The 23,916-nt window shown below is 49.6% G+C and overlaps 4 protein-coding genes across 7 annotated transcripts in view; all 4 read right to left on the reverse strand.

Annotated features, from left to right (window-relative positions):
* HOXA3 (homeobox A3) overlaps positions 1-23,916 on the reverse strand; it is a 45,639-nt gene that overhangs the window by 19,220 nt on the left and 2,503 nt on the right. For 2 of the 4 annotated variants that reach the window (XM_044246269.1, XM_044246268.1), the window contains exons 2-3: positions 13,972-14,075; positions 640-818 (exon numbers count right to left, since the gene is read on the reverse strand). The gene's annotated coding sequence lies outside the window, so the exon portion shown is untranslated. Of the gene's footprint in view, positions 1-639; positions 819-3,887; positions 3,928-13,971; positions 14,076-23,916 lie in introns of those variants that run through there. The other 2 variants (XM_044246271.1, XM_044246272.1) reach the window with 2 other exon arrangements.
* On the reverse strand, positions 2,299-4,515 carry HOXA4 (homeobox A4). The gene is made up of 2 exons (XM_044246277.1): positions 3,888-4,515; positions 2,299-3,335 (listed from the first exon to the last, which is right to left on the reverse strand). Exons 1-2 carry the CDS (start codon positions 4,513-4,515, stop codon positions 2,989-2,991), a joined length of 975 nt encoding a protein of 324 aa, XP_044102212.1. The 3' UTR covers positions 2,299-2,988.
* On the reverse strand, positions 14,314-17,907 carry HOXA5 (homeobox A5). Its single transcript, XM_044246276.1, has 2 exons — positions 17,006-17,907; positions 14,314-16,023 (listed from the first exon to the last, which is right to left on the reverse strand). Exons 1-2 carry the CDS (start codon positions 17,898-17,900, stop codon positions 15,773-15,775), a joined length of 1,146 nt encoding a protein of 381 aa, XP_044102211.1. The 5' UTR covers positions 17,901-17,907; the 3' UTR covers positions 14,314-15,772.
* Positions 19,585-21,889, reverse strand: HOXA6 (homeobox A6). Its single transcript, XM_044246278.1, has 2 exons — positions 21,298-21,889; positions 19,585-19,856 (listed from the first exon to the last, which is right to left on the reverse strand). The coding sequence occupies exons 1-2, from the start codon at positions 21,737-21,739 to the stop codon at positions 19,597-19,599; spliced, it is 702 nt and encodes a 233-aa protein (XP_044102213.1). The 5' UTR covers positions 21,740-21,889; the 3' UTR covers positions 19,585-19,596.

The following is a 23,916-nucleotide window of genomic DNA, read 5'->3' on the forward strand; positions in this document are numbered from 1 at the left end:
TCTCCAGAGTCATGCACAGCTTGCTTGGCTCTGTGACTAAAGCAAAGGAGTACGTGTTAGAGGGAAGGAGGGAGAAAGAGAAAAAGAAGAGAAGCGCATGTGTAAGGGTCATTTTGGTAGGAGAATTATAGAGCTTACACAAAATACTGTCTTTAAAGGTCAAGGGTTTGAGGGGCCACTAGGGTTCGCTTTAAAAAAAAAAAAAACAATTAATGAGATAGAAAATTTGTCCTCTGGGTGAACTCTTATGGTTGCCCTAGCAAAGGGAAGACAATGCATGATTTTAAAGCCCAAAGTGGGATTTTCTAAGCTGTTATAACAAGCTCCCTTAAAGAGGGAATCTAAAACAGGCAAAACACTGTAAAGAAAGGACACAATTGCTTGGGTCATCTTGGATAATTTTGGCTTTGCAAAACCTACCAATACCTTAATAATCAAGACAGTTTGGACAAAAATGCCATTTTGTCCTGGTATATTAGAAAAACTATCTTTCGATCCTTCTCTTCCTTTCTTGGATAGGCTATAAGAGCAAATGAAAGAAAGTTATCCCTTTCATCCCCATACAACTGCCTCCAGTATGAAGCTAATGAATGCCCTTATACCCCTCCTTCCCTACAAAGGAGAAATATAAGAATTTACCTTAAATGATGATAATCTGCCATTTGAGGTTTTGCAGCTTGACACTCAATTTCCACCAAGAGTCTAGGCATTTTTTAGCAGACAGCCAAGATGCTGCGTCTTTGCCCGAGACCATATTATTTGCAAGAAGATCCCTCGCTTCTCCACAGACTTTTCCCAGAGAATGCCTTTCAGAATTGCTGTTGAATTACAAAGAAGTATTTATTGTATGAGGTGATTAATGATTCCTGGGAAAATTGCTATTTTCAGCGTGATTTAATTTCGTTTTACAAGTGCGTGTTGTAGGGGGAGGGTTAATAAGTTTCAGCAGCAGTCGCAGTCCCTCCAGAAATCCCTGGCACCCGTTCACACCGGATAAAATGCACTTTATGCCAGTTTTGGCCTGACTTGGGAAGGCGTGTACGTTTGCCCCTGAATTTTCTTGGGGAGAGCTGGAGGCCCCTCAGAGACTGGTGTCCACCACCCTCCTCCTAGATATGATTCGTTCATAGGTAGGGAACTGATCACCCTTGCCTGTATCACACACAGGGCAACAGCGGCAAGAGGAGGAATAGCACTGACCTGACCGCTGGCTAAGGGTTTGACACTCATGGGAAAACGTGTTTAAAATTCCTCTGGTATAGCAAAGGCAGGTGAGCGCCCCCTCCCATCTCTGCTTAAATTATAACATGAATTAAATACTGCACCCATTCACTTGGACAGGTGACAGTTACAGTCTGGGACTGCCCGTGTGTTGGTTTTCTGAATCGTGTTGCAGAATCCTCCCTTTAGTGACAACCAAGTCTGAATCCTCTTTACTGATTTGTAAATCAGTAAATAAATACTAGAGTTACAGAGATTGAGACATAGGTTTTGATTTTCAATCTTTGAATCTAGCTCTTTAGTTTGGGCAGAAAGATCCAGGAGCATTTGAGGAAAGTTACCCTAGCTCAAAGTTTGGCTTTTTTCCAGCACTGAATATTCCCAGGTCTACCTTGCTTGGGGTACATTTTGGGAGTGTCATTATGCTTTTGCTTTCCTCAGAAACTTTGGAGGGTTTACCTGAAAAATTCAGTTTATTTTGAAAGCTCTTGCTTCTGAAAGAAAGAGAAAGAAAAGAAAAACAAAAACCCCCAAGCTGTAGTTAGCAAAGAGAACCTTAACAATATCCAAGAAACAAAAGCAATCTCAACTCTCCGCGCAAACTTTTTTTTTTTTTATCTCCAGGGAAACAGGCAGATTAAGTGTGAAGGTGCAATAAATACCAAAGGGACCACTTCTTTCCAAGTGTGCTCAGAGTTCAGCGTGTAGAACAGCTGCAGAAACCCCTGGGCCCTCAGCATTGCGCGGTTTCACCTTTCATTGCAGGGAAGGACACGTTTCTATGCCTTACACAGACTTGAAGCCTGAAAGCCTGGCCAAGTTTGGGAAGAAGAGGAGCCCTCTCAGAGCTCAAGAGCCTCCCTGCTCTTTGGAACTTTTCCCACAGTGGGTCAAACTTGACAAGAGTTCAGCTCGAGTTGAACACACTCACACAAATTATGTGAGCAGTCAGAATCCAAGTGAACATAACTCGAGCTATCTATAGGATTTTTGCATGCAAGGTCAAACATCTCAATCCAGAGAACTTTTTTTTTAAATTAAAAGTAGGAAACACACAAATGTGTCTTAGAACTTTAATGGTTTTTTTAAACAGAGTTTATTCTTAGCACATGGCTTTTCTATATAGCCACACCACAATTTGTACAGTTGCACATGGGTCTAAATGCACTCCCCGAACCCCCAAGATGGTGCCTCAGAGTAAGACAACAACAACTCTACAACAATATTTTAAATAAATGCAAGGAAGGAAAACTAACATGTCACATCTACCATCAAGGTCTATACATTTTGAGAATTAAATAATCTTGTGAGGTCCACAATGTCTACTCGTTTATTCAGTTCAATACAAGCTTGTATGAGCTGCCTTAATGTGGAAGGGGGAGGTAGGGAAGGTGGGAAAAGGGTCTGTTTTCTTCTGCTTGCAACAAATATACATATATGTGTGCCTAGTCAGTATGGGCTGTCCAGCTGGGTTTAGCCATCTCAAAAGTATCTGTTGCCAAGTGGTCCTTCTCAGGTACCCAAACCTGCAGCCTTATTCAGGCCAGCAGGTTGATGCTGACCTCAGCCAGCATCCTGGCTATTGTCTTCTCTTAGGTGGCAACCAGCACATACTCTTACCGACATAATGTCTTCTATTATCCTTTTCACCAAGTTGGGTTTTGTTTGGGGGTCTATTATGGTCCAGACAGGTAGGAGTATGGGGAAAAGGGCAGAAGAGGGGGGAAAAGCAGGTGGGGAATGAAACTGGTCTAGATCTCTAGAAGATTATATGGAGGAGGGAATGGGTGTGGAGGCACCCTGGTGGGAGTGGGGAGGCAGGTGCGGGCTCTGAGTTTGTGCTTTCCCTGGCGGGCCTGCTGAGGCCGAGGCCGAGTTGGAGGACCGCATCTTAGTGTTGGGCAATTTGTGATCTTTCTTCCACTTCATCCTCCGGTTCTGAAACCAGATCTTGACCTGGCGCTCGGACAAGCAGAGCGTGTGGGCGATCTCGATGCGGCGCCGCCGGGTCAGGTAGCGGTTAAAGTGGAACTCCTTCTCCAGCTCCAAGACCTGCTGTCGGGTGTATGCGGTTCGAGAGCGCTTGGGCTCCCCTCCGTTATAACTGGGGTTGACTGAACGCCCATAACCCCGAAGGAGAAGGCCAAGGAGGAGGGAGTGGAAGAGAGGGAAAGGAGGAGGAGAGAGAAGGTGGGGTGGGGAAGAGCAATTGGACATCATCATTATATAATAACCTGACACCAAGTTCACGCAAGATACATAAAACGGCAAAGAAAATGTTTCACAGGCTATTGACAACGGGAAACACCCGAGAGCCATAAAGAATGGTGCTGGGCATTGGGGCTGAAGAAAAGCTTCAAAGACACATGGCCTGAAGCCTCTGCCAGGGCAATTAAATTTATGGGGGCTATAATTACTGCCCTAACAGTTTGGCGTCTCGTAAATCTCTCGATAAAGGGACCCCGGGTACAAAAGGGTTCTCACGTTAGGATCAGGCGGCTGGCTGGCGCGCACACACCCACATCCCACTGTAGCTCGGGCCAGATGGGGGCTCCCCTCCAGAGGCCCCCTTCCCCTCAGTCTCCTCTTCTGACCCTCGCCCCGACCCCCGAACCCCGGCCCGGCCCCAGCCCACCCTCCCGCGCCTCCCCAGCGGCGCCACGTACCGGCGCTGACATGGATCTTCTTCATCCAGGGGTACACCACAGGCTCTTTGCCCTTCAGGCCGGGCGGGCTCTTGTCGGCCAGGAGCAGCGGGCACGCGGGGGCGCTGCCCCCTGCCGGGACGCCTGGGGTGGCTGGAGCTGCCTCGCAACGCCGCGGGGGTGCAGGGGGCGCCGCGCGATGCTGCGGGGGAGGCGGCGGCGGGGGCTGCCGCCCGGGCGGCAGGACGTGGCTCGCGTGCAGGCCGTGCGCAGGACCCTTGGCTCGCGCCGGGGGCTGCTCGGGCTGTGGCTGCCGCCCCGGGCTGGCGCCACCGCGGTAGCCATAGGGGTAGGCGGCGTCGGCGGCACCAGGCGCGGGGTAGAGCGCGGCCGCAGGGTAGGAGGGCTCGCGGGCGGCCCGTGGCGCGTAGTAGGAGGCGGGGGGCTCGCGGCTGTTGCCCGCATGGGGGAGCTGGGGCTGTTGCGCCGGCAGGTGCTGGGCCGCGGGCGCTGGGGGCTGCTGGTAGCTGGGGCCCCCGCCTGGGCCGCCGTCTCCGCCGCCTGGGCCGCTGTGCTGCGCGTACTCCTCAAAGGGAGGGAACTTGGGCTCGATGTAGTTGGAGTTTATCAAAAACGAGCTCATGGTCATTAATTTGTGAAGTGCAAAAATACTAATTTTTCTCGCGTTGTCGTTTTTCTGGGCTCGCCGAGGCCCCTCCCCCTCCTGCCTCGCTTCCCATCCCCCTTTCCTCTGCTCCCTTCCCCACCCCCGCTGTCAAGCGCCCACCCCTCCCCCAACCCCTCCCGCTGCAGCCAACGCCACCAAAGTTCGCGCCGCTCCTCCCCCCCCACCCCCCTCGCGCGCGCGCTCGTCTCGGTCCCGCGCGCGCCCCCGCCCTGTATCCACCACGTGACTAGCCCCCGCCAATAGGCGCGCCGCGCGCGCGGACCCGGATCAGGAAGCGCGCGGGCAAGTGATGGATGCGGCTGTCCGGCCTCCGGCGGAGGGAGGGAGCTGGAGCTTTGGTCCCCCCCCAACCCCCCAACTTCGAGTCCTCCTGGGAATTAGGGGCCCGCCAGTGCTTCTGGTCCTTTGGACGCCCAGGCCGGGCCCTTTTCGTGCCGTACTTCTAGCATAGGCCTCGGGGCAGCCGGGTGACAGCGGCCCAGCCCTGACCTCGGGCCCAGCCTAGGCTGGCCTGGCGGCTTCCAGGGTTCGAGGCCGGTGTGGGGAGGGAATGGCGTCGAGATCTTGGAGGTATCCTGGTTTTAATCCTGGCCCCTGAATAAAACGAATAAGGCCAACAGACCCATTTTTTTCACCAGCTGATCCTCTTCCTCACATCGTGCGCCAGAGATGCCCTGCCTCGAGAAGCCCGGCAGGAGCCGCAAGGGTGGGTGGGTGAATAGCTGAGAGAAATGGGCCCGAGGTTGTAAAGCAAGGCCGTTCCAATATAACCAGATGAGCACTTTTCATTTTTTCTTCCTTTTAGAGACAGAATCTATTTAATTTTTTTCCTAAGAAAAATCAAAACCTTTCTAATAGCATCTCATTTGATGGAGGTGTCGATTTGAGAGTTAAACACACTTGCATTTGCTAGGCGCGACTGTGAGAGAAAACATAGCCCAAGGGGAGGGATAGGTAGCAGCGACGCCTCCACAAAAATCGAGTTTTGAAACCAACAACTTCCTATTTCAGAACAATCCCCAAACAAAAAAGCTAAGGACGGAATAGGCACTGTGCCCAGTCTGATCGCTGACGGTCTCTTTTCCCGCTAAGAATTCTATGTTTTGTCTTCAGGATGCTGCTTTCTCAGGCTGTATTTGAGGCTAAAGTTATATTTACAGGATAATCTATAATTTCTGAATTGCTGAAAATTAGCATATTAACGATAGCAGCAGCTCTGGAAAGGGAGGAGAGAGGACTGTTGCCTGCCATTTGGTAATTGAAATTTGATGGGTAAACTAATTACGCCATTATTAACAAATAAATTACATATTAATTCCACCTAATGTTGATCTTTGAAGTAAATACTGATACCTTACTCGTAGTGTGTACTTTCCCTTTCATTTTCTGAGTAACAGACACACCTGGATCCTCTACTTGTCAGCCTAGATGAAAGCAGTGCAAACTAGCATAGTCACCATGCTAAAAATAATTTCATATTGGCATGCAAAGCAAGAATTTTTCAGCTGGTGCACCTTAGTTGAATTTTCAAAGAGCAGTATAAACAGCTTTCTCACAACTGAGTCTGGACTGCAGACAAGGAAAGTTATAGCCTAAGCCTGGAGACACTTCAAAAGGAATGTCAATTCTATCTTCATTTATATCGTTTACTCATATAAGTTACTAAATACTGGAATATATCCATTTGATGGATAGCCATTTAATGCTTAGCCACATAAAGCCTATTATATGGGACTAATCTTTAAACTAATTTAGGAAAAGAGGTTAAAAAAGGGATCATGTTAGCTTTCCAACTGGAATCACCCTGAAGTGGTACAAAGAGGTTTTCCACATTGGATGTGTGTCTCTGAAAAGTGCTGTGCATCGACAAGGGGCACCCTGAAATTTTTTTAAAATGAAATCTGAGCCACAGACAGAAATCAACACTGAGGGTAATCTTTAGACATCCTCTTTAGAGTTGGGGGGAAATCTAGCCTGTGATACAGCTAACTAAATCAGTATTTCTCTACAACAAGAAAAAAATATGTGCATCATATTTTATATATTATTTTATATGAACAATATATACATACATAATGTAATTTACAAAACGTGGCTTCCTAAGCTTCAGGGAAAGAAAAAAAAACATGACAAGGAAATTTTGCCATCCTCATGTCATCAGCCTTGAGTACTAGGGTCTTAACTACATCTGTTTAATATTATTTACAGACACTAAAACACAAAATTCATGTTGTTTAGCCTCAGAACCTTCTACTGAGTTTCTATTTTAAAGTATTAACGAGACACAGGCACTGTTTTGTATATGGTTAACCTAAACGAGTTAACTGTGCCTGTGTTTCATGTGGTTCTATTACTTTTGGAAGATGGGCTTACACAGAATCCCCCAAGGCCTGTAACTTGTCTTTGTGGTTCCTATCATAAACACAAACGGAGCCAGGACCACCAAGTGTTATCTCACACACCGACATTTTGACATTTTACTGCAAGATTTATGGCTGTAATAAACAATCTCAGTACCTTTTCTGATCCTTCCACAATCTCTCTTTGCAAGCCATAGCATCATTCCATGGAATCAAATAATCTTCTGAAAAATGCTTTAAAAAAACCAAAACCTTTTGCCTTTACATAAGATCCAACACACCAAAGCAAAGCCAGGAAGAGACTAACTCGATTAATAAATAAACTGAAGTTTACCAGCAGCGTCTCGCCGGAGAAAAGATGGGATGCCCTGAAATCGAGCAGAGAGGGAGCGTGCTAATCTTCGCACACCAACTGGCTCCAGTCCCTAGCAGGGTGAAAGCGTTATCCTTTTCTTGGGAAACTGGTGAGCGCATTTGCTCATTTCCACGTGCAGAGATAACATATATTCCCAACAAAAGCTTTCTTAAAATCCCATTAAGTGAAATAACTTTTCATCATGTCCTCGAATCCCAGATGGAAAAGGAGAGCGAAGGGAGTCTAAGGGAGAGGGAGGGCAGGAGGGAGGCAGTGTTTGCAGCCTCGTTTGAATCTGATTTGAATCATTTTGAATATATTTGGAACAGCCTTCCCTCTTGAATGCAACCCTGTCCCAAGTTTCAAAGTGACCGAACAGTGACACCGTGCGCATTTTGTTTCTTATTAATCTTACACATTGACAGTCTTTGTTAAATCACAAGGCGCGCCCTTCACTAGCCGACATTTTCATATTTGTTAGACGCGCTGACCTGAAGTTCACCTCGGCCTTGGACTTTGCGCTTCTAAAAGGTCTATACAGTGTCTTTTAGAGAGCAGGGTGCTTTGCCCAGGTCACTCCTTCTCAGGGAAAACCAAGGGGGAAAAGCAAAGGAAATGTAAACGTTATGGAATGTATTGACTGTATTTGTCCTTTGTTCTTTAGAGCGAGTGTTCTCCAGACTGTTCTCTGTCTGAAGCAAGTCTCTGGAGCGCACACGGTAATAGCTGAATTTCAAAATGCCTGATGGTGGCATTTGAGGACTTCCTGAGATCTACAGTAGGCATATGATTTTAGAGGAGCAACACTCTATCAGCCATTCCACCAAGGGGCACTTTCCTTGTAGTAGTTTACAATAGTGCACTCAACCCACACATAAGGATTGAAATATATATCTGGATTAAACATGAATTTTAACCTGAATTGTGTGAGGGGCCTAAAGATAAAACTCCTCCAAATAAAAAAGGTGGGTACTCCAAAAGCAATAACTTCTGCAGGTACTTTAAAACAAAACAAAACAAAACAAAACAACTTTAAAGCTGGCGAAGGGGTGTCTATGCTTATTGAAGTTGACATGTTTCTAAGGTGTGGCACGCTTTTAACCAATACCACAATAACAAGGTCTTCTTGAAGAGACACATAATTGTCTTGGTGAGTAATAGAGGGGGTTTCAGTTTTCTTCATTTCGCTAGCCCAGATGTGGTGAAGCGTTCATTGCTATAACAGTAACCACCACGGTTGTTTCCTTTTTTCTGTTTTCATCTGGCACACCCCCATCTGGCTTCAAGCTCTTGGCCAGAGTGAAAACTTTACACATTGCACAGTGGAAGCAATCTGATGGCTTCCTTGAAGGCGGTGCTTAGGAAATATTTACATTACCATTAAACGTACCTGGCACCAGCAAATCCAATCAACCAGAATATATTGGGATGATCTTAAATATCCCTGCAAGAGTCCACATTCTGAGTAGTTGAATTAACTCATCTCTAAAGTTAAAAGGGAAAACGTAGAAAAAAATTTCATTTTTCTCTCCTGTTTTCCTACTCTGATTACCTGAAGATCAATACATAGAAAAGGACAATATGTCCCTCCGGAAAACAGATTCTAAAGGCACCAACATTTACAGCTAATATAGGTGCATGAAAAATAAAATATTGTTTAGTTCTCCAGTTGCAATTCACACATGAAGCATGGTTCCAGTTGGCTTCCTTAACACACTACCCCTTTCTTTTCTACACTCCCACCCTTCCTCCTGAACTTGCTTCCCCTCTCCTTAGTTTTTATTCCAAATGTATTTTTAAAGAGTATTTTCAGAAGAAGAGAAGTCCCTCACGGTGGTCTTAACAAAGTGGCCTGGCATTTGTGGATTCCATTTTCCTGTTCAAATGGCATATTCTTTTCAGTTTAGTTATCCCTTATAGATTGTAGCGTTTCTCTTATATACGGTATAGGGGTAACAAGAAACATAATGAAAAATTTCCAACAACAGGAACATTTTCATCATACCAATAAGCATTTTCTCCCTGGTGGAGGGGGGAAGAATCCTGCCCTTTCGGGAGCATTTCCACTTCCTTCCTTCCCTTCCCAGCTCTGAGAACTCTTGCATTTAGTGGGTGGAGGTTTCAGAAAAACCATTCTGTGTTTGAAAGTTGCAAAGAATACATTTTACGAGAAGTGCCTGTGCCTGCCCTTGTTCTCACGCACTTGAGGGATCATTATATGTATGAAAAAGAAAAAGAAACTGTCCAATCAAAGTAACAATTTTCAAATAAAGGAAGTGTCCTGCCTAGTTCTCTTGCCTCTGAAGATATGATGAGACCTTAAAAACTTGCTATATTAGTTTTTAAAGGTCCACTGATGAGTTTTGTTTTGAGCTTTTCAATTTTGTGGCAAATTCACAGACTTCTGGTTCTCCAGCATCTAAGGTGTTGGTGTTTCAGTAATCCATGCCTATTTACCTGCTGCTATTCCCTCAGAATGGGAGCGATAATTCAAGATGAAATACAGCATGTATTACTCTTGAAAAGAGGAATTTTCTATCCTTTCCTCCGTAATTGAGGTCATTCAACCACTAGGGTTCACCTGGAGTCCATACCATGATACACGCGTCACTCCGAGCCATTTTATCTTTTGTGCTGATAGTCAAGATCGCAGCTCTAACATTGACATCAAACTCTGTCTGGGCAGATGACTAAGAGTGCTGCACAACATAAACTTTTGACCCTCAACTTTTTGACCCGCAGTTGCAACGCACTAGCCGCAAAGATACACAAAGCTGTGCCTCTTCCTTCAGGAGGAAGGGGCCCCCCAGGATCTCAGGGACACCCTGCTTCTGTCACTGCCCTTGGGAGTAAGAGGGTGAATTGGATATTTTGGGGTGTTTGTGACTGGGTTTCCTGTCAAATCAGCCTCCTACCTCTTTTTGTCAGCACTTAAATATGAGGGAGATTATTTTTAAAATCACTCATCATCACATTTACAAGGAGAATTTGGAATAGGAGGGTGAAACCTCAAAAAAAAAGTGAAAGAAAAAAGAAAACAGGGAGAAAGCAGGCAGTAGGAGTTGGAGACATTTTTTTTCTTTATTTAAAAATAAAGATGCAGCCTTAATTGTTGGGAGAGCTGGCCCAGGCAGGCGAGTTGACTGTGAACTTGTACTAAAGCGTGCTCTGCTGGCGATTCCTAGGGTGTGCAGATTTATCTTCTCTGCATTTACTTAACCCGGCAGTGAACTGCACGGGCGTCATTTGTTAGGCGATGACAGACTTCACCTCCAGCAAGGGCTGCTTCACAAAATCGCAATAATTACCCAATAACCTTCATAACAAATATTATTATTGAAAAGACCGGTTTGTGGGGAGGGGACCTGGTGGAAGAAGGACAGCTTTCTTTGTGAAAAACACCAAACAAAACAGACCTAGGCAGATCTAGGAGTTCTGGGATTTAGAATGGCCAGGACTGTGGTTCCCCTCTCCTCTGTGGGTGGGAACCTCGGCTGACCCCCTCAGCCTTGTCTGGAAGCCCCGTTTATACTTTTGTCATTGACTGGAAAGAAATTCTGCCTTAGAAGCCAAGGGGATGGAGCCCACAACATTCTGCACTCTCCATGGTGGGCAAACCTCAGACTCCCGAGCTAAGGCAGGGGAGAGGCTTTGAAGGGCATCTTTTAAGCTAAAAGGATTGTTTTCCTCTTTAATATCCCATCTTTCAGGATGTAATTTGCTCTCCCCCTCACTAATTGTTTGGATATAATACTCTTCACATCTCAACAAATAAACATGACTCTATTTCTGGTAGAAAATTCTGTCCCGCTCTCCCAAAGCCGCCAACAATGAAGCAGGCGAAAGAGCTGGAGAAAAGGAATCTCGGCATAATGTTGTAAAATTAGACCATGGAAACCCTAACAAACCCCTAAGTAAGTGTGACCAGAAGCTTCCTATTATATTTATAGTTCAGGAAATATTGCCTCTGCGGCTTGTAGAAACAAACAAGGCCCTGCACATACAGGACACCTTCTCCTTTTACAAGATGAGGAGCACAGACAGACACTTCTGCCACCGGCTGAGGCTGGATGTCTTCATAAAGCCCTTAATGACAGAGATTTTTTTCCTAAGTAAGTTCCTCTGCAAAACAACACCAAAGAGGGCACAAGAAGAAATAACTTATCTACAAAATGAGCAGATAACCAGCCATCCACCCTATTATGCTTCCTATGAAAATAGGAAGAAAAAAATTTCTCCAATAACGCTCACATAGGTCTGACTGAATGCTGTATTTTTAAAAAGTCATTTAACTCCTTGTGACTTAATCTGCCCTCTTAGGAACTCTGAACTTTTATGAAGATTACAACAGACAGAAATAAGCAAGTTGACAGTATATATAGCCTGCATTTTTTTTTCAATTCACAGGAAAGATTCCCTACAGTAGGTAATACTGGATATCGGTCTAACAGCCTTTCTGCCCATTCCCCACCCAGGGTGGGATGTGGCCACGGAGGTGGAGGTGATGTGGACGCTTCCTTTTGGGCAAGTTACTCAAATGAACCTGCCAGAGCCCTATGGCTCTTTTTTTCTGCTACTAATTTTAGTCACCAAGAAATCACGCAAGCAAGATCACCAAATGAGTAACTAAAATAAAAACTTAACTCAGTATTTTCCAGTAAGAACTCAAAAGTCAGAGCAGCAAAACAAAAACTCCAGAATTCTCACAGACACCAAAATGACAAAAGAGAACCCAAAGAGAGTTTATATTCTGGTTCCCACAAAGATGCGGACATATCTTCCTGAGTGCTGAAATACCAGTACTTGAACAGGTCACGCAGGATGACTTCAGGGATTTGCCTTGCCACTATGTCAGAGAACTGGGACTTGTGGGAGGGTTTTGATTAAAAAAAAAAAAAAACTTCCCAGTTTTGTTTTTTGGACCTCTGACTTTGGGGACCAACTGTGGGACTTATGCTGAGTTTAAGTGGCCTCTGCACAATAAAGTTTGTTGAAATTCCCAAACTATACCTTAATTTTTTTTTCACTTTAAGTCATTAGCAAATATCATTACCAATTAGCACTTGCAGAAAACTATCCAGCTCCTAAGGAGAAAAGCATTTGGAGACAGAAGTTTCTATTTTTAAATTTCACTTCTGAGCTGGAGAATTTGGCTTAATTCTTCAGGCTGAGTGGGGGGGAATCTGCTAAGTCTCTGGTGGGTACCCATCCAGAGAAAGACCCCTGCACAGGCCACAGCATCCCCAGTCACTTTGCCACTGAAGAATATGAGGGTTTGGGCCAGAGGGGGTGGTGGCTGAGGCCAAGTTGGAATTGGACCCAGGAAAAAATTTATTTCACCTTACTTCACTGTTGGTGCAATATTGGGAACTGTTTTGGAAATCATAGATTATGTAAATTTCCTGGGATCAAACAGAAAGAGCAGCTAACAAAAGAAAGGCGGAAATCTCCTACTGACAAACAACCAATTTCTTCCCTAAACTATCCTTTATGAGGTGTCAGGAAAAACAACCTAATGGCTCTGGGGACTTTTAAGTTGGGCATTGAAGACACCTAGACTTCCCCCAAAACTTTAGGGCGCAGTTTGGAAGACAGAATTTGTCTGTATGTTGAGGGGAAGTAAATTTCTCTAATCTTTAGTGTTACCTAGGGGGATCCCTAAGTTGCCTTTTGAGCGCCCTGTGCCTGCAGGTCTTAATTCTACAAAGGAGGAGAGGAAAAGGAAAGAGGAGAGGGAGAAGAAAGGGAAGGCGGAAGAAAAGAAAGCGCTTTAACTCCTTTCATTTAGCCTGGGGATTCAAAGACTAAAGTTAAATCCGGCCATAAAGTTTATTGCTTCAGACTCACAGGCGGGTGAGAACAGTCCCACCGAAATAAAAAGAACGTGCAGGCAAACAAGGTTCAGGGCCTGGTCCCGGGTTGGGGGGGGCGGGGGCGGGGAGGGGGTCGTGAGCTCTCCCCCTCCCCCCCAGGTGGGGACCCGCGGTCCCCACAGTCCTGGGTTCGGCCTGGCCACCCAGGGGCCCAGCCTGGAGGTGCGGCCCGCGCCTCGCCGGCCTCTGCCACCCTCCGGCTCTCTGAGAGCCGGCCTGAAACTCGGCCCCGAAGGCAGCCGCCTCAATTCAGGGCTGCCAAATGACCTCGGCCCGCGAAGACATATTGCCACAGCCCCGTAAGGAATCCCGCCAGAGTCCGCCTCGGCCCTGCCTGGGCCTTTCTTTCAAACTCCGAGCACTCCTCAGCGCAGCGCGGCCCTCGGCGCCCGGGGCCGGCGCCCCACTGTCTCCCAGCCCCCACCCTAGGGCCCCGCTGCCCCCCGACGAGCCAGCCCCGCCAGCCCCCGGAATGGGGGTCTTGGCCTTGCCAAGGCTCCGCACACAGGCCCATTCGCACACAAAAATCATCTTTTGCACGCCGGCGAGAGCAGCGGAAGTCATTAACATTCGCGGTTGTGCAGCAATTAAAGTTAGGCCTGGGGACGCGGCGGCCACAGGCGCTTTTCACCGGGGTGCCTCCGCAGAGCTGGCTCCCGGCGCTGCTAATGTGGGCAGAGGAGAAGTGGGCTCTGCCCTTTTGAATTCAGAGGCAACCTCAGAGTTATTGAACCAGAGAGAGAGAGAGAGAGAGAGAGAGAGAGAGAGATGGAGGAAGAAAGTTTCCAGAGTACAAATAAACTTGAAAGCGCTCAGGAGGCGAGCTTACCTTAACTCGGAGGGAGCCATTTTTCAGAGAGTTTTGAGAACTTGTGGTTTGGACACTTCTGGACCTAAAATTGACAATTTGAATGACCAGGCGGCACACGTAGCCTGCAAAAGAGTCAAATGGAGTCCAGCGTCAGTGAGATTATATGTTATGTGGTATATAATGTTGGATGTCAACTCCCCAAAACCATAAAACTTACTTTAATGGCCCCACGTGACGTTTTATAGCCAGTGAGCCGATCTGTCTGTGCTATGGATGATTTTACGATCTAATTCATAGACAAAACCCTATTCATTTGGCACCCAAATGTCATATAGCCGGAACTGGGGCTTATAAAGTTTACTGTTTTATAACTTTTAAAAGGAAAGACGGCATCAGTGTAAGCAGTCGGTAAATGTGCAAATCTCTAGTTGCACTTTAGCTGCTCTGAGGAGTTTCCCATTCGAGCTAGGATGGGGTAAGTACCTTCCATTTGTAGCAAATTAATTGTAGCAAAAGAAGCCAACTGAGCTCAGGGTGAGGAAGGGGAAGGGGTGCCTGGGTGGGTTAGGGGCAGAGGGTCTGCCACAGCCCGGCGCAGCAGCCTCTTCAGCAAGTGGAGGCCTAGGATGACCTTAGGAAAGAGTCAGCCTCTGTGTGGGCCCTGAGGGCAGCTAACAAAGCCCTGTGCTTGTGCTCCTTTCTCTCTCTTCCTCTTTTCTTTCTTTTTTCTTTTTCTTTTTTTTTCTTTCTTTCTTTTTTTTTTTTCTTTCCTGGTACCCAGCAAGTTAGCTTGGTTTCCTCAGAGATGGGTAGGTTGGACTCAGGCTTTGGAACCACCTACAGCTTTTCCACCTTCTACCCTGAACTCTGATGGGTCAGAGTTAGTAAGGTCGCGGGTCAGGGTGTTGGTCTGAGGTCTCCTTGCACAGGCAGGCTGCTCAGGTAGCCTCAGACTCACTGCCTTCCAGCACTAGACAGACACAAGAGCAGAAAGAGCCGCTTGCTGTTTTGGCACAAACCAGACCAAGAGAACTTACAATAGAAAGTTTATTTTTTTGTTTTTGTTTCCAGTCAGTATTTTTTCCTTAAAAACAAATACAAAAAAAAAAAAAAAAAAAAAAGCTGATCACAGTTTGCTTAAACAGCCAGACTCGGACAATATTTGTAACTTTGTTCACAAAAACATACATCACTGAAGCTGAGCTTATGAGAGCCACTTCCAGAGTTCGTGCAAAGGGTCCTACAAAGGCACGCAGGGACACACCGCTCGGAGTCACAGTTTTCGTCACAGAGCCACTAGTCACTACACGTCAAACAAGTTAAGTTGTGTCTCATCAAGTCACCTCTACAACAGCATTAATTACACAAGGAATATAGGTAGTTTGAATAAAAATATCTTTAACAGCTTGGAGCTGTTGAGACAGGAACACTTCCACTCACATGCACAGTTAAACAACTGGAGTGCAACACACAACATTGGCACTAAACGAGGTTGAAGGGGGACTTTTTTGTGTGTTTTTTTCCTCTTTTTTGTTATAGTTACTTCAAGTAACACAGCTTGCTTCATATAAATAAGTTAAAACATCTATTTTTTTTTTTCAAGACAAAGCCATTCAGGACAAAGAGATGAACAGAAAGCAGATCTACTTATACAAGCGCTATAATGGCAATAAACAGGCTCATGATTAAAAGATGAATTAGGGCAACGAGAACAGGGCTTCTTCACAGAAGGAACACAAGGGAGTTTCAGAAAGTCACCTTAGTACTGACACTACGCGGGATCCGCTAATACTGCTCAGTACTTTAAACGCTCAAATACTCAGGGGCGGAAGGCCCCTCCCGCCGCCGCCATGCTCATGCTTTTCAGCTTATTATCTTTTTTCCACTTCATTCTCCGGTTTTGGAACCAGATTTTAATTTGTCTCTCAGAGAGGCAAAGAGCATGTGCTATTTCAATCCTTCTTCGGCGGGTCAGGTAGCGGTTGAAGTGGAACTCCTTCTCCAGCTCCAGGGTCTGGTAGCGCGTGTAGGCCGTCCGGGCCCTTTTGCCTTCCGGGCCGCCTATGTTGTCTGCAACAGAAAAGTCAGCGATTTAGCCACGAACTCCTCAGCCCCCGGTTACCCAAGTCGAGCCAGGGTCCTGGGCAGGAACAGGGGGGAAAGCTCAACAAGTCCTCTCTCCTAGCACGCCCACCCCTCCCAAATTTCCTTCCCTCTTCCTTTCTAGAGAGAAAACAATACAATTTGGACCCTGGGAACAATCGGCCCATCTGAGGCTGGAGCCGCGTCCCGGAGGATCGCCCGGCTTTCCTTCACCCCTCTCCTGCCCTCTGGCCCTGCCCCTGGAGTCCCGAGGCGGGGCATAGCCCTCCCAGGCAGCCCACCTCTCAGAAACCCACGGAAGCAAGGCCCTTCCCTAAGCCCTAAGTGGCCTCCAGGTCACCCTCCCTTAAAGTTCCAGCCCCGCGAGCCGCCTTCTGTTCCAGCCTGCACGCTTGGGGCGCCTCTTTCTTTTTCTTCCCCTTTCCTGCTGTCCCTTCTGCTCCCAAACTTCAGAATCCCGCCGGCTCTCGCCTCGATTATTCACCCCCCCAAGCCCCTTTTCGGGGACTCTAATTAGTAACGCTGTTTCCCCAGCGTAGCCCTCCTCATAAATTATCCACCCTGACAAGCCCGATTCACGGCCCCTACTGCCATCCTCTACCTCTCTGCGCCCTGCTCGGCTGGCCTGACCCGGGAGCGCGTTCCAAGGCGCTGGGGTTCGATATGGGATTTTTCCTTCCCCCCCCCCCCGTTTCAACATCTAGATTTGCCTGGCCAACGGCCCTTCTTCTCCCCACCCCCCCCGCCCCCACTTGCGAGCGTTGGGCACTGCAGAGAAGAGAAGGTGGAAGGAGGAAGCCAGGGGAAGGAGAACGGCGGGGAGAGACTCCACAGGGCTGGGAGAGGCAAGACCGGGGGAGAGATGGGGAGAGAAGGCGGTAAAGGAGAGAAGGGGGACCGAGAGCCGCGCCCCCGCGGCCGCGTGGATTTAGAAAAAGGCTGGCTTTACCATGACTTATGTGCAGCTTGCGCATCCAGGGGTAGATCTGGGGTTGGGCGGGCGGCGCCGGGCTCGGCTCGCTCTGCGCGCCCGCCTGCTCGCTGCTGGCGGGGGCGTCCTCCTCGGCTCCGGACGCCGTGCCAACCCCCTCTCTGCTGCTGATGTGGGTGCTGCCGGCGTTGGCCGAGGCGCCGCTGGAGTTGCCCAGGGAGTTTTTCCCGCCGTGGTGGCTGTCGCTGCCGGGCGAGGGGGCCACGGCGGAGCAGGGCAGCGGGTCGGGCGGAGGCGAGTGCGTGGACGTGGCCGGCTGGCTGTACCTGGGCTCGGCAGGCGCCGCGCTGGCGCCGGCCGCGTAGCTGCGGGCGCGCTCCCCGGAGCCAAAGTGGCCGGAGCCTGAGCGGCCGACGCTGAGATCCATGCCATTGTAGCCGTAGCCGTACCTGCCGGAGTGCATGCTCGCCGAGTCCCTGAATTGCTCGCTCACGGAACTATGATCTCCATAATTATGCAACTGGTAGTCCGGGCCATTTGGATAGCGACCGCAAAATGAGTTTACAAAATAAGAGCTCATTTGTTTTTTGATATGTGTGCTTGATTTGTGGCTCGCGGTCGTTTGTGCGTCTATAGCACCCTTGCACAATTTATGATGAATTATGGAAATGACTGGGACATGTACTTGGTTCCCTCCTACGTAGGCACCCAAATATGGGGTACGACTTCGAATCACGTGCTTTTGTTGTCCAGTCGTAAATCCTGCCTGATGACCTCTAGAGGTAAACTCGTGCACTAATGGGGGAGTTGGGTGGAGGCGAGAGGGGTGGCGCGCGCGCCCCAGGCGCGTGCCCGCCACCCGCCGCCGCCGTTCAGTCGGACTCGAGCGCCACCCGCTGGAGGCAGGGCGCATCGCTCCGCTTCCGACCCAGGGCTGCAAGGGCCGGGGTCGAATTGAGGTTACAGCCCATTATGGCAAAATTATTGCATTTCCCTCGCAGTTCCATTAGGATGTACCAATTGTGAGGCCGTCAGCTGCCGATCGCGCGCCCGGCGAGGATGCAGAGGATTGGGGGGAGATGGTGACTTGGATTTTATTTACAACAACTTTATTTCCCCGCTGTGCAGCCCCTCTTATTTTTGTGTCGAGGTTGGGGTCGGTTCTGCCCGTCGTGCTGGCAGCTCTGAAATTTGAAAATACAGATATCACCTTCGGGGAAGGGGGGAGGCCATTTAGCCAATTGGAGAAATAAATCCTGCCCGCAGCAGCAGCTACAATTACGGCTCTGTTTTTCTGTGAGTGCATGAGGGACAGCGTCCCTGCCGCTCTTAAATGACAGGCGTCTATTAAAGATAGCTTTTGTGTAGTGTTTCTCCGAGGCGAGGTCAAATTCCATACACTTTTATAACCGGAGTCGATTTTTCTTTCGTGTAAATATGGTTTTCGTGTCATTAGTTCGCTATTTGATTTGCTTTAAGTGTCCAATCTGGAGAATCTTCCCCACCAGGTCCCTTTCCTCGAGGCAGCCGGGCCCCAAGTCGGAGGGTTCTCGCTGAACCCACCGAGTGGGCCCAGACTCCCCGCAGCCACAGGAGCTGCTGGGAGGCTGGGGATCCTTGGGCCGAATTATTAGGGTCTGGCTTACACCTCCAGGAGTAAGATGAGGGTGCTAATGGAAACATTTCGTGGCAGTGCCTAGTATCTTCGTAGATATTTTCCCGGGTCCTGAAAGACGAAAGTAAATCACAAACACAGCCGAAAGGCCTGGGGAGTACTTCCCGCTGGAGGCTGAGCGTCGCAGGCACCCCTGGCACATTTGGAAACCAGGACTCTTGCCGTTCCCAGGGTCCTGAGCCGCCTCCTTAGGTCCTGAAAGCCACTGTGGTAGAAGCGCAGGCACTATCGGAGGCGGGGATCCGGGATCCGGAGCTGGAGCCTTCGGGAGCCCAGTCTCTCCAGGGGCTGTAAAGTTCCGCTCGCGCCCAGGTTAGGTCGGCTCGGCTGAGGCTGCTTCTCTTCCACGGACGGTTGCGCGCGGGGCCGAGAGAGGAGGCTGTCTCAGGGTCCCCTTTGTTCCTTACGCTTCTTCCTGTCTAGGAGCGGCCTGGGATGCCACCGTAGTGCTGGGGCCCCAGCCTTTAGGCCCCCTCTTTCCAGTGGCCTGAGTCGATTCGGTGGTGACCTCCGCGACTTGGTGGCGAGGGACCGAGGCGGAAACGCCCAGACACCAAAAGGGGCTCGACCCAGGTTCTTTCCTCTCCAGCAACCCCGCGTCCAGAGCTCAGGGGCACGCAAAGGCGCTAGCACAAGAGCCGGGGACGAAATCGGGGAGCGCCCTGGGATCTGGAGCCGACTAGGGCAGCCTTGGAGAGCGGGACTTATGTGCAGTGCGCCCCGCTCCACCGCTGGGATTGGCTGTGTGTAGATTTTTTTTTTTTTTTTTTTGGTAAGAAATAAATGCTCAGGCGTTTGAAAAGCTCCTGCTCCCCTGAAGCTGCAGAAGCCCCCCGGATGGGAGCAGGCGGGGGAGAAAAGTTGGGGAGCAGGCGAAGGCAAAGGGGCAAAGCCGAGGGAGGTTGCGGCGCTGGCCTGGTCCCTGCCCAGGCATTTACTCGCCCGCCTTTGCCTCAGCGTCCTCCCCGCTGGGCTGTGTGGAATTGATGAGTTTATTTTCCTTTTTCCACTTCATGCGGCGGTTCTGGAACCAGATCTTGATCTGGCGCTCGGTGAGGCAGAGCGCGTTGGCGATCTCGATGCGGCGGCGCCGCGTCAGGTAGCGGTTGAAGTGGAACTCCTTCTCCAGCTCCAGCGTCTGGTAGCGCGTATAGGTCTGGCGGCCTCGGCGCCCGTGACTCCCATACACAGCACCTGCGGGCAGAAAAGGCCGGGCGCCGGTGAGCCAGGATCCCGGCAGCCGAACCAGGCAGACCCGCGCCCCGCGCCCCCGGCCTCTAAACTGGAAACCACCCGCCTCCACTCCAGCCTCTTTTCGCTATGTCTAAGGCCAAAAGCCGGTAGGATGGGAGAAGATTATTTCATACCAAGCGAGATGTTTTCCACCTAAAACAGTCTGGAGTGAGAAGTTATTGTTTTGGGGGAAATCTGCTCTCTAAGAAAATCATTACAAGCAGAAGAAAGAATGAGCATTCTTAATTCAGGGTACCTGAGTCGTGTTTTTGTGAGAGTGTAGGGTGTGTGTCTTGAAGTGATGGGTGTGGAACCCTGTGAATAGGATGGACACTTGGAATTCACACACCGATCCCTGTGAAGGTGTTACTGTGGCCATACGTGTCAGGACTCAACATGGGCTTTGGTGGTTTTTTTTTTTTTTTTAAGATGAAAAATGGTCAGCCCTCTCAAATCTTTGCAAACTCCCCCCAAATTATATGGCCCTTCTGAAAAATGCAGAGCTCCCTTGGAAAAACAACAACAACAACAACAACAACAAACAAGTGGATCTTAAAGCAAAACACTATCAGTTTAAAATTCTGAATTAGGTTCTGCCCTGCTCCAAGGATTCTCTGTCGAATTTTTGGAAAACAGAGGCAAAGGGATGGAGCTATGGGCCATCTGGGGTTTCTGGAAATGTAGGACTGTGATGGGCTATCTGTTCTGAAGCCAAAGGAGCCCATGGGTGGGGGGGCTCCCCCAAGCTGGGTGTATGAGACTCAGGCAGGTCCTCAAAAGGAAGCAGAAGTTGGCTAAGAGTGAGCAGTTGAGTGGAAGGGGGAGGAGGGGAGGGAGGAGAAAGTAAAATCCTGAGGCTGGAGATGTGGCCCTCCAAGGCTTTAGGGAGACACTAGAAGAAGCCAAGTGAGAGCCTCTGTCTATATGGGTTTCTGAAAGGCAGAAAGGAGAAGGGTTGGGGGGTGAAGGGGAGTTATTAGTGCTGGGTGCAGAAGGCCATCTCTGCTTGGGGATCTGAGCAGGGTGTTACCAGGGGGAAGTGTGGGCAGGCACTCCCTCCCATCCAGCCTAGCTCTCTGTTCAGGTTGCCCCTGTCACAGAGTCTCACCTAGAGTGGCAGTGACCCCTCTCCATCCCCTAAGGTGTCACCTTACTTGGCTACTAGTGCGGTGCCCTCACTCTGCCACAGCTTGATTGCCTCACTGGGAATGGGTTGGGTTTTGTTGTTGTTGTTGTTGTTTTAATCTCTTTTTTAAAAAGCCAGGAAACTTTGTTCATTCTTTCTTCCTTTCTTTCTATTTCCTTTTTCTGCTTTCCCTGTCTCCTCCTTCCTTCCTCCTTTCCCTGCCCTTTCCCCCCTCTCCCTCCACGCTCTTGGGGGGGCTGCAGGGAAATGCCTTACCCGCGCAGGAGTTCATCCGCTGCATCCAGGGGTAAACAGGACTCGTGTACTTCCGGTCGGTGCCTTCGTCATGGAGGGCTTTGCCCGGCACGCTGCTGCTGTCGGGTTTGTACTGCTGCTCGGGAGAAAAGTGCAGGTAGTCCCCGGGGCCCCTCTGCTTGCCACTGCCCGAGGGCGAGGCGCCACTGAGGTCCTTATCAGAATAGAAGCACGAGGCCCCGTACTCGTAGGACGCCCGGTTGCAGGCCAGGACCGAGTTGGACTGTTGGTAGAAACAAGGTGAGGTGTACGTCTTGTCCGGGAGGCTCGACGCCCCGTACGAGGCCGGGAAGGGCCTCAGCGCGTCATAGCCGGCCGGGTAGAGGGGCAGCTGGCCCAAGAAGGAGTCCTGGCCGCTGGGCAGGCTCCCGGGGAAAGTGGGATTCACAAAATAGGAACTCATTTGCGCGCCCCTCTGCAGGACTGTGATTTGTTGTGTATTAGTACATCTGGCTATAACTATTAGTAGTCATCGAACTGGTTTGTTTCTGGATGGCCGAACGCCAAAAGCGACAGCAGCAAATCGCACCAGCTGACGCGGCGGCGGCCAATGGGAGCGAGCGCTGGAGCCCGCTCCCCGGGGACCGCGGCGACCGAGGCAGCAAAGTTACAAACAGCCCCCAGCCCGCCCGCCCGCCGCCCGCCGCCCGCCGCCCGCCCGGCAGATTAATGGGCGCGCACAGCCAGCCGGCCCGGCTCTCCTCCCGAACGCCAGCGGCGGGCACAGCCCGGATAGGGACGTGCGAATCAGGCCGGGGTAGGGGCACGAGAGTCCCGGCCGCCGCAAAGGCCCCCGCCAGGCCCGCTCCTTCCTCCTCCCCTTCTTTCCTAGTCCGATTTTGCCGGTTTTTCTTTCCAAACAGGAAACCTGACAGCCCCGCGCCCGGAGGGGCGGTGACAACGAAGGCTTTGCTCCCCGTCGGCCTGCCCTTGCGCCGGGGCCCTGAGTTTGCCCCTCCCTCTGCACCCCCCTACCGGTGGGTGCGCGTTCCGGAGTTGAATAAGGCGGTCTGAGAAACCAGGCCTTCACGCCCTGCTCCTCACTCATGCACCTTAGGAATCGGTGCATCCTTTCTTGCTCTCCTTCCTCACACCCACCAAGGGCCTGGGCCTCGCTGCCGCTGGGTGCGGAAGGCTCACCTCGAGCTGACCAGGATGGGCCTAACGTCTTCCCCCACTGGCCCCATCCTCCCACAGACAACACGTCTCCTTTGAGTTCCCACGGGCTCCCCTCCAATGGCCAGCGATTGCGTGGCCTCAAAGCACCCCACAAGCTGTGCGCCCGGGTCCCATCTTTGAACCCAGGAACCGAGAGGCCAGAAACCACTGGTTTCAACAAGAAAGGGACCTACAGAGGAGTGACCTTGAGACTAAGCTCCAAAGCCAGCCATGGGACCTGCTCCCCTCTCCCAGCACTTGGGACTCTCCCTCCCGACAACCGGACTGCTCAGAGCTGAGACAGATCCAGATGCGGAATCTCTGTCCTCATTTCAGAGGCACAGCGACCCAAGGTCCCTGCCCAGCCAGGCATAGAGGGCACCTGGGATGTCCCAAGGCTGTGAGATCACTGATGTGCTTGGTTCGGGGGCCTCCCCACAGGGCGCACTTTGCTGGAGTGTACCCTTTTCCATGCCTTTCCTGGGACTGTTGGGGGCCTGCCGCCTGCAGTTGCTCTAATACCAGGAATAGCTGTTTCAACGGCTCCAGGAACCGCCTGCATTGCTTTTTACGGTGGTCCCAGGCCTGGCCTTCCCCAGACGAGACGTGAAAAGCTTGTCCTGGGTTACTTTTCCTTGCTTGATAGGTGTGCCTTCGAGATAGTTGACTTTTACAGCACATTGATCAATCTCATTTTGTAAAATGTGATATCTTTCCAATGGCATTTTTACAACTGTATTTGTTGGGCTTGTAAAACCCTTGAATTAGCTTTAAAATCCTCAATTCTGTGGAGGCTGAAAAAAGCCTATTTATACAATTTGGTTGAATTTCCAGAGGATGTTTGTAAGATCTGTAAAACTCTGGTCAATGCAGGCTCATGGCTCATGGGGTTCAGGACTTGGGGGGGTAGCAATGCCCTCCTAGGAATCTGCCAACGACTTCCTTAATCTCTTCCCCGCTTTTTTATTTTTTCCCCTGCCCTCAGGTCCCTCAAAGGGAGAAAACTGGGAAAGGACTGGGTTACTGGTGGCTTCCACAGAACCTAGCAAGCACCCCTGAAAATGGCTTCTGCCCACCCGATGGGGGCTGGACCCAGAAACCTTCTGCCTGCGCCCCAACCAATCCAAGCTAGGGAAGTTTCTCCTTTGCATATATATATAAAGAAGGGCCTGGCAGGAGAGGATAGAATGTAACATTCCCCTGGAATTTCCTCAGAGAATGGACAGGATAGCTGAAAATGAAAACTCAAGTTAAAAATTCTAAAGGGAACTATTTTTTTGAAAGCTATGTCCAAAGAAAATCATGTTTGAGTTATTGTTTCTTAAACAAGACTATTAGATGACAGTGATTTCAAACAAATGATTGTTGTTCAAGACAAAAATAACTGTTCGGAGATGTTGATAAATGCTTACATTTATAATT

The sequence above is a fragment of the Neovison vison genome, chromosome 4 (genome assembly GCF_020171115.1).
Source record: "Neovison vison isolate M4711 chromosome 4, ASM_NN_V1, whole genome shotgun sequence".
Taxonomy (NCBI): Eukaryota; Metazoa; Chordata; class Mammalia; order Carnivora; family Mustelidae; genus Neogale; species Neogale vison.

Coding starts and splice junctions, on each gene's coding strand:
- HOXA4 (XM_044246277.1), bottom strand. CDS start 4,515: ATGACCATGAGCTCGTTTTTGATAAACTCCAACTACATCGAGCCCAAG. Junction 3,336..3,887: donor GAAGATCCATGTCAGCGCCG/GTACGTGGCGCC, acceptor ATGGGCGTTCAG/TCAACCCCAGTTATAACGGA.
- HOXA6 (XM_044246278.1), bottom strand. CDS start 21,739: ATGAGTTCCTATTTTGTGAATCCCACTTTCCCCGGGAGCCTGCCCAGC. Junction 19,857..21,297: donor GCGGATGAACTCCTGCGCGG/GTAAGGCATTTC, acceptor TTCTGCCCGCAG/GTGCTGTGTATGGGAGTCAC.
- HOXA5 (XM_044246276.1), bottom strand. CDS start 17,900: ATGCGCCCTGCCTCCAGCGGGTGGCGCTCGAGTCCGACTGAACGGCGG. Junction 16,024..17,005: donor CAAGCTGCACATAAGTCATG/GTAAAGCCAGCC, acceptor TTTCTGTTGCAG/ACAACATAGGCGGCCCGGAA.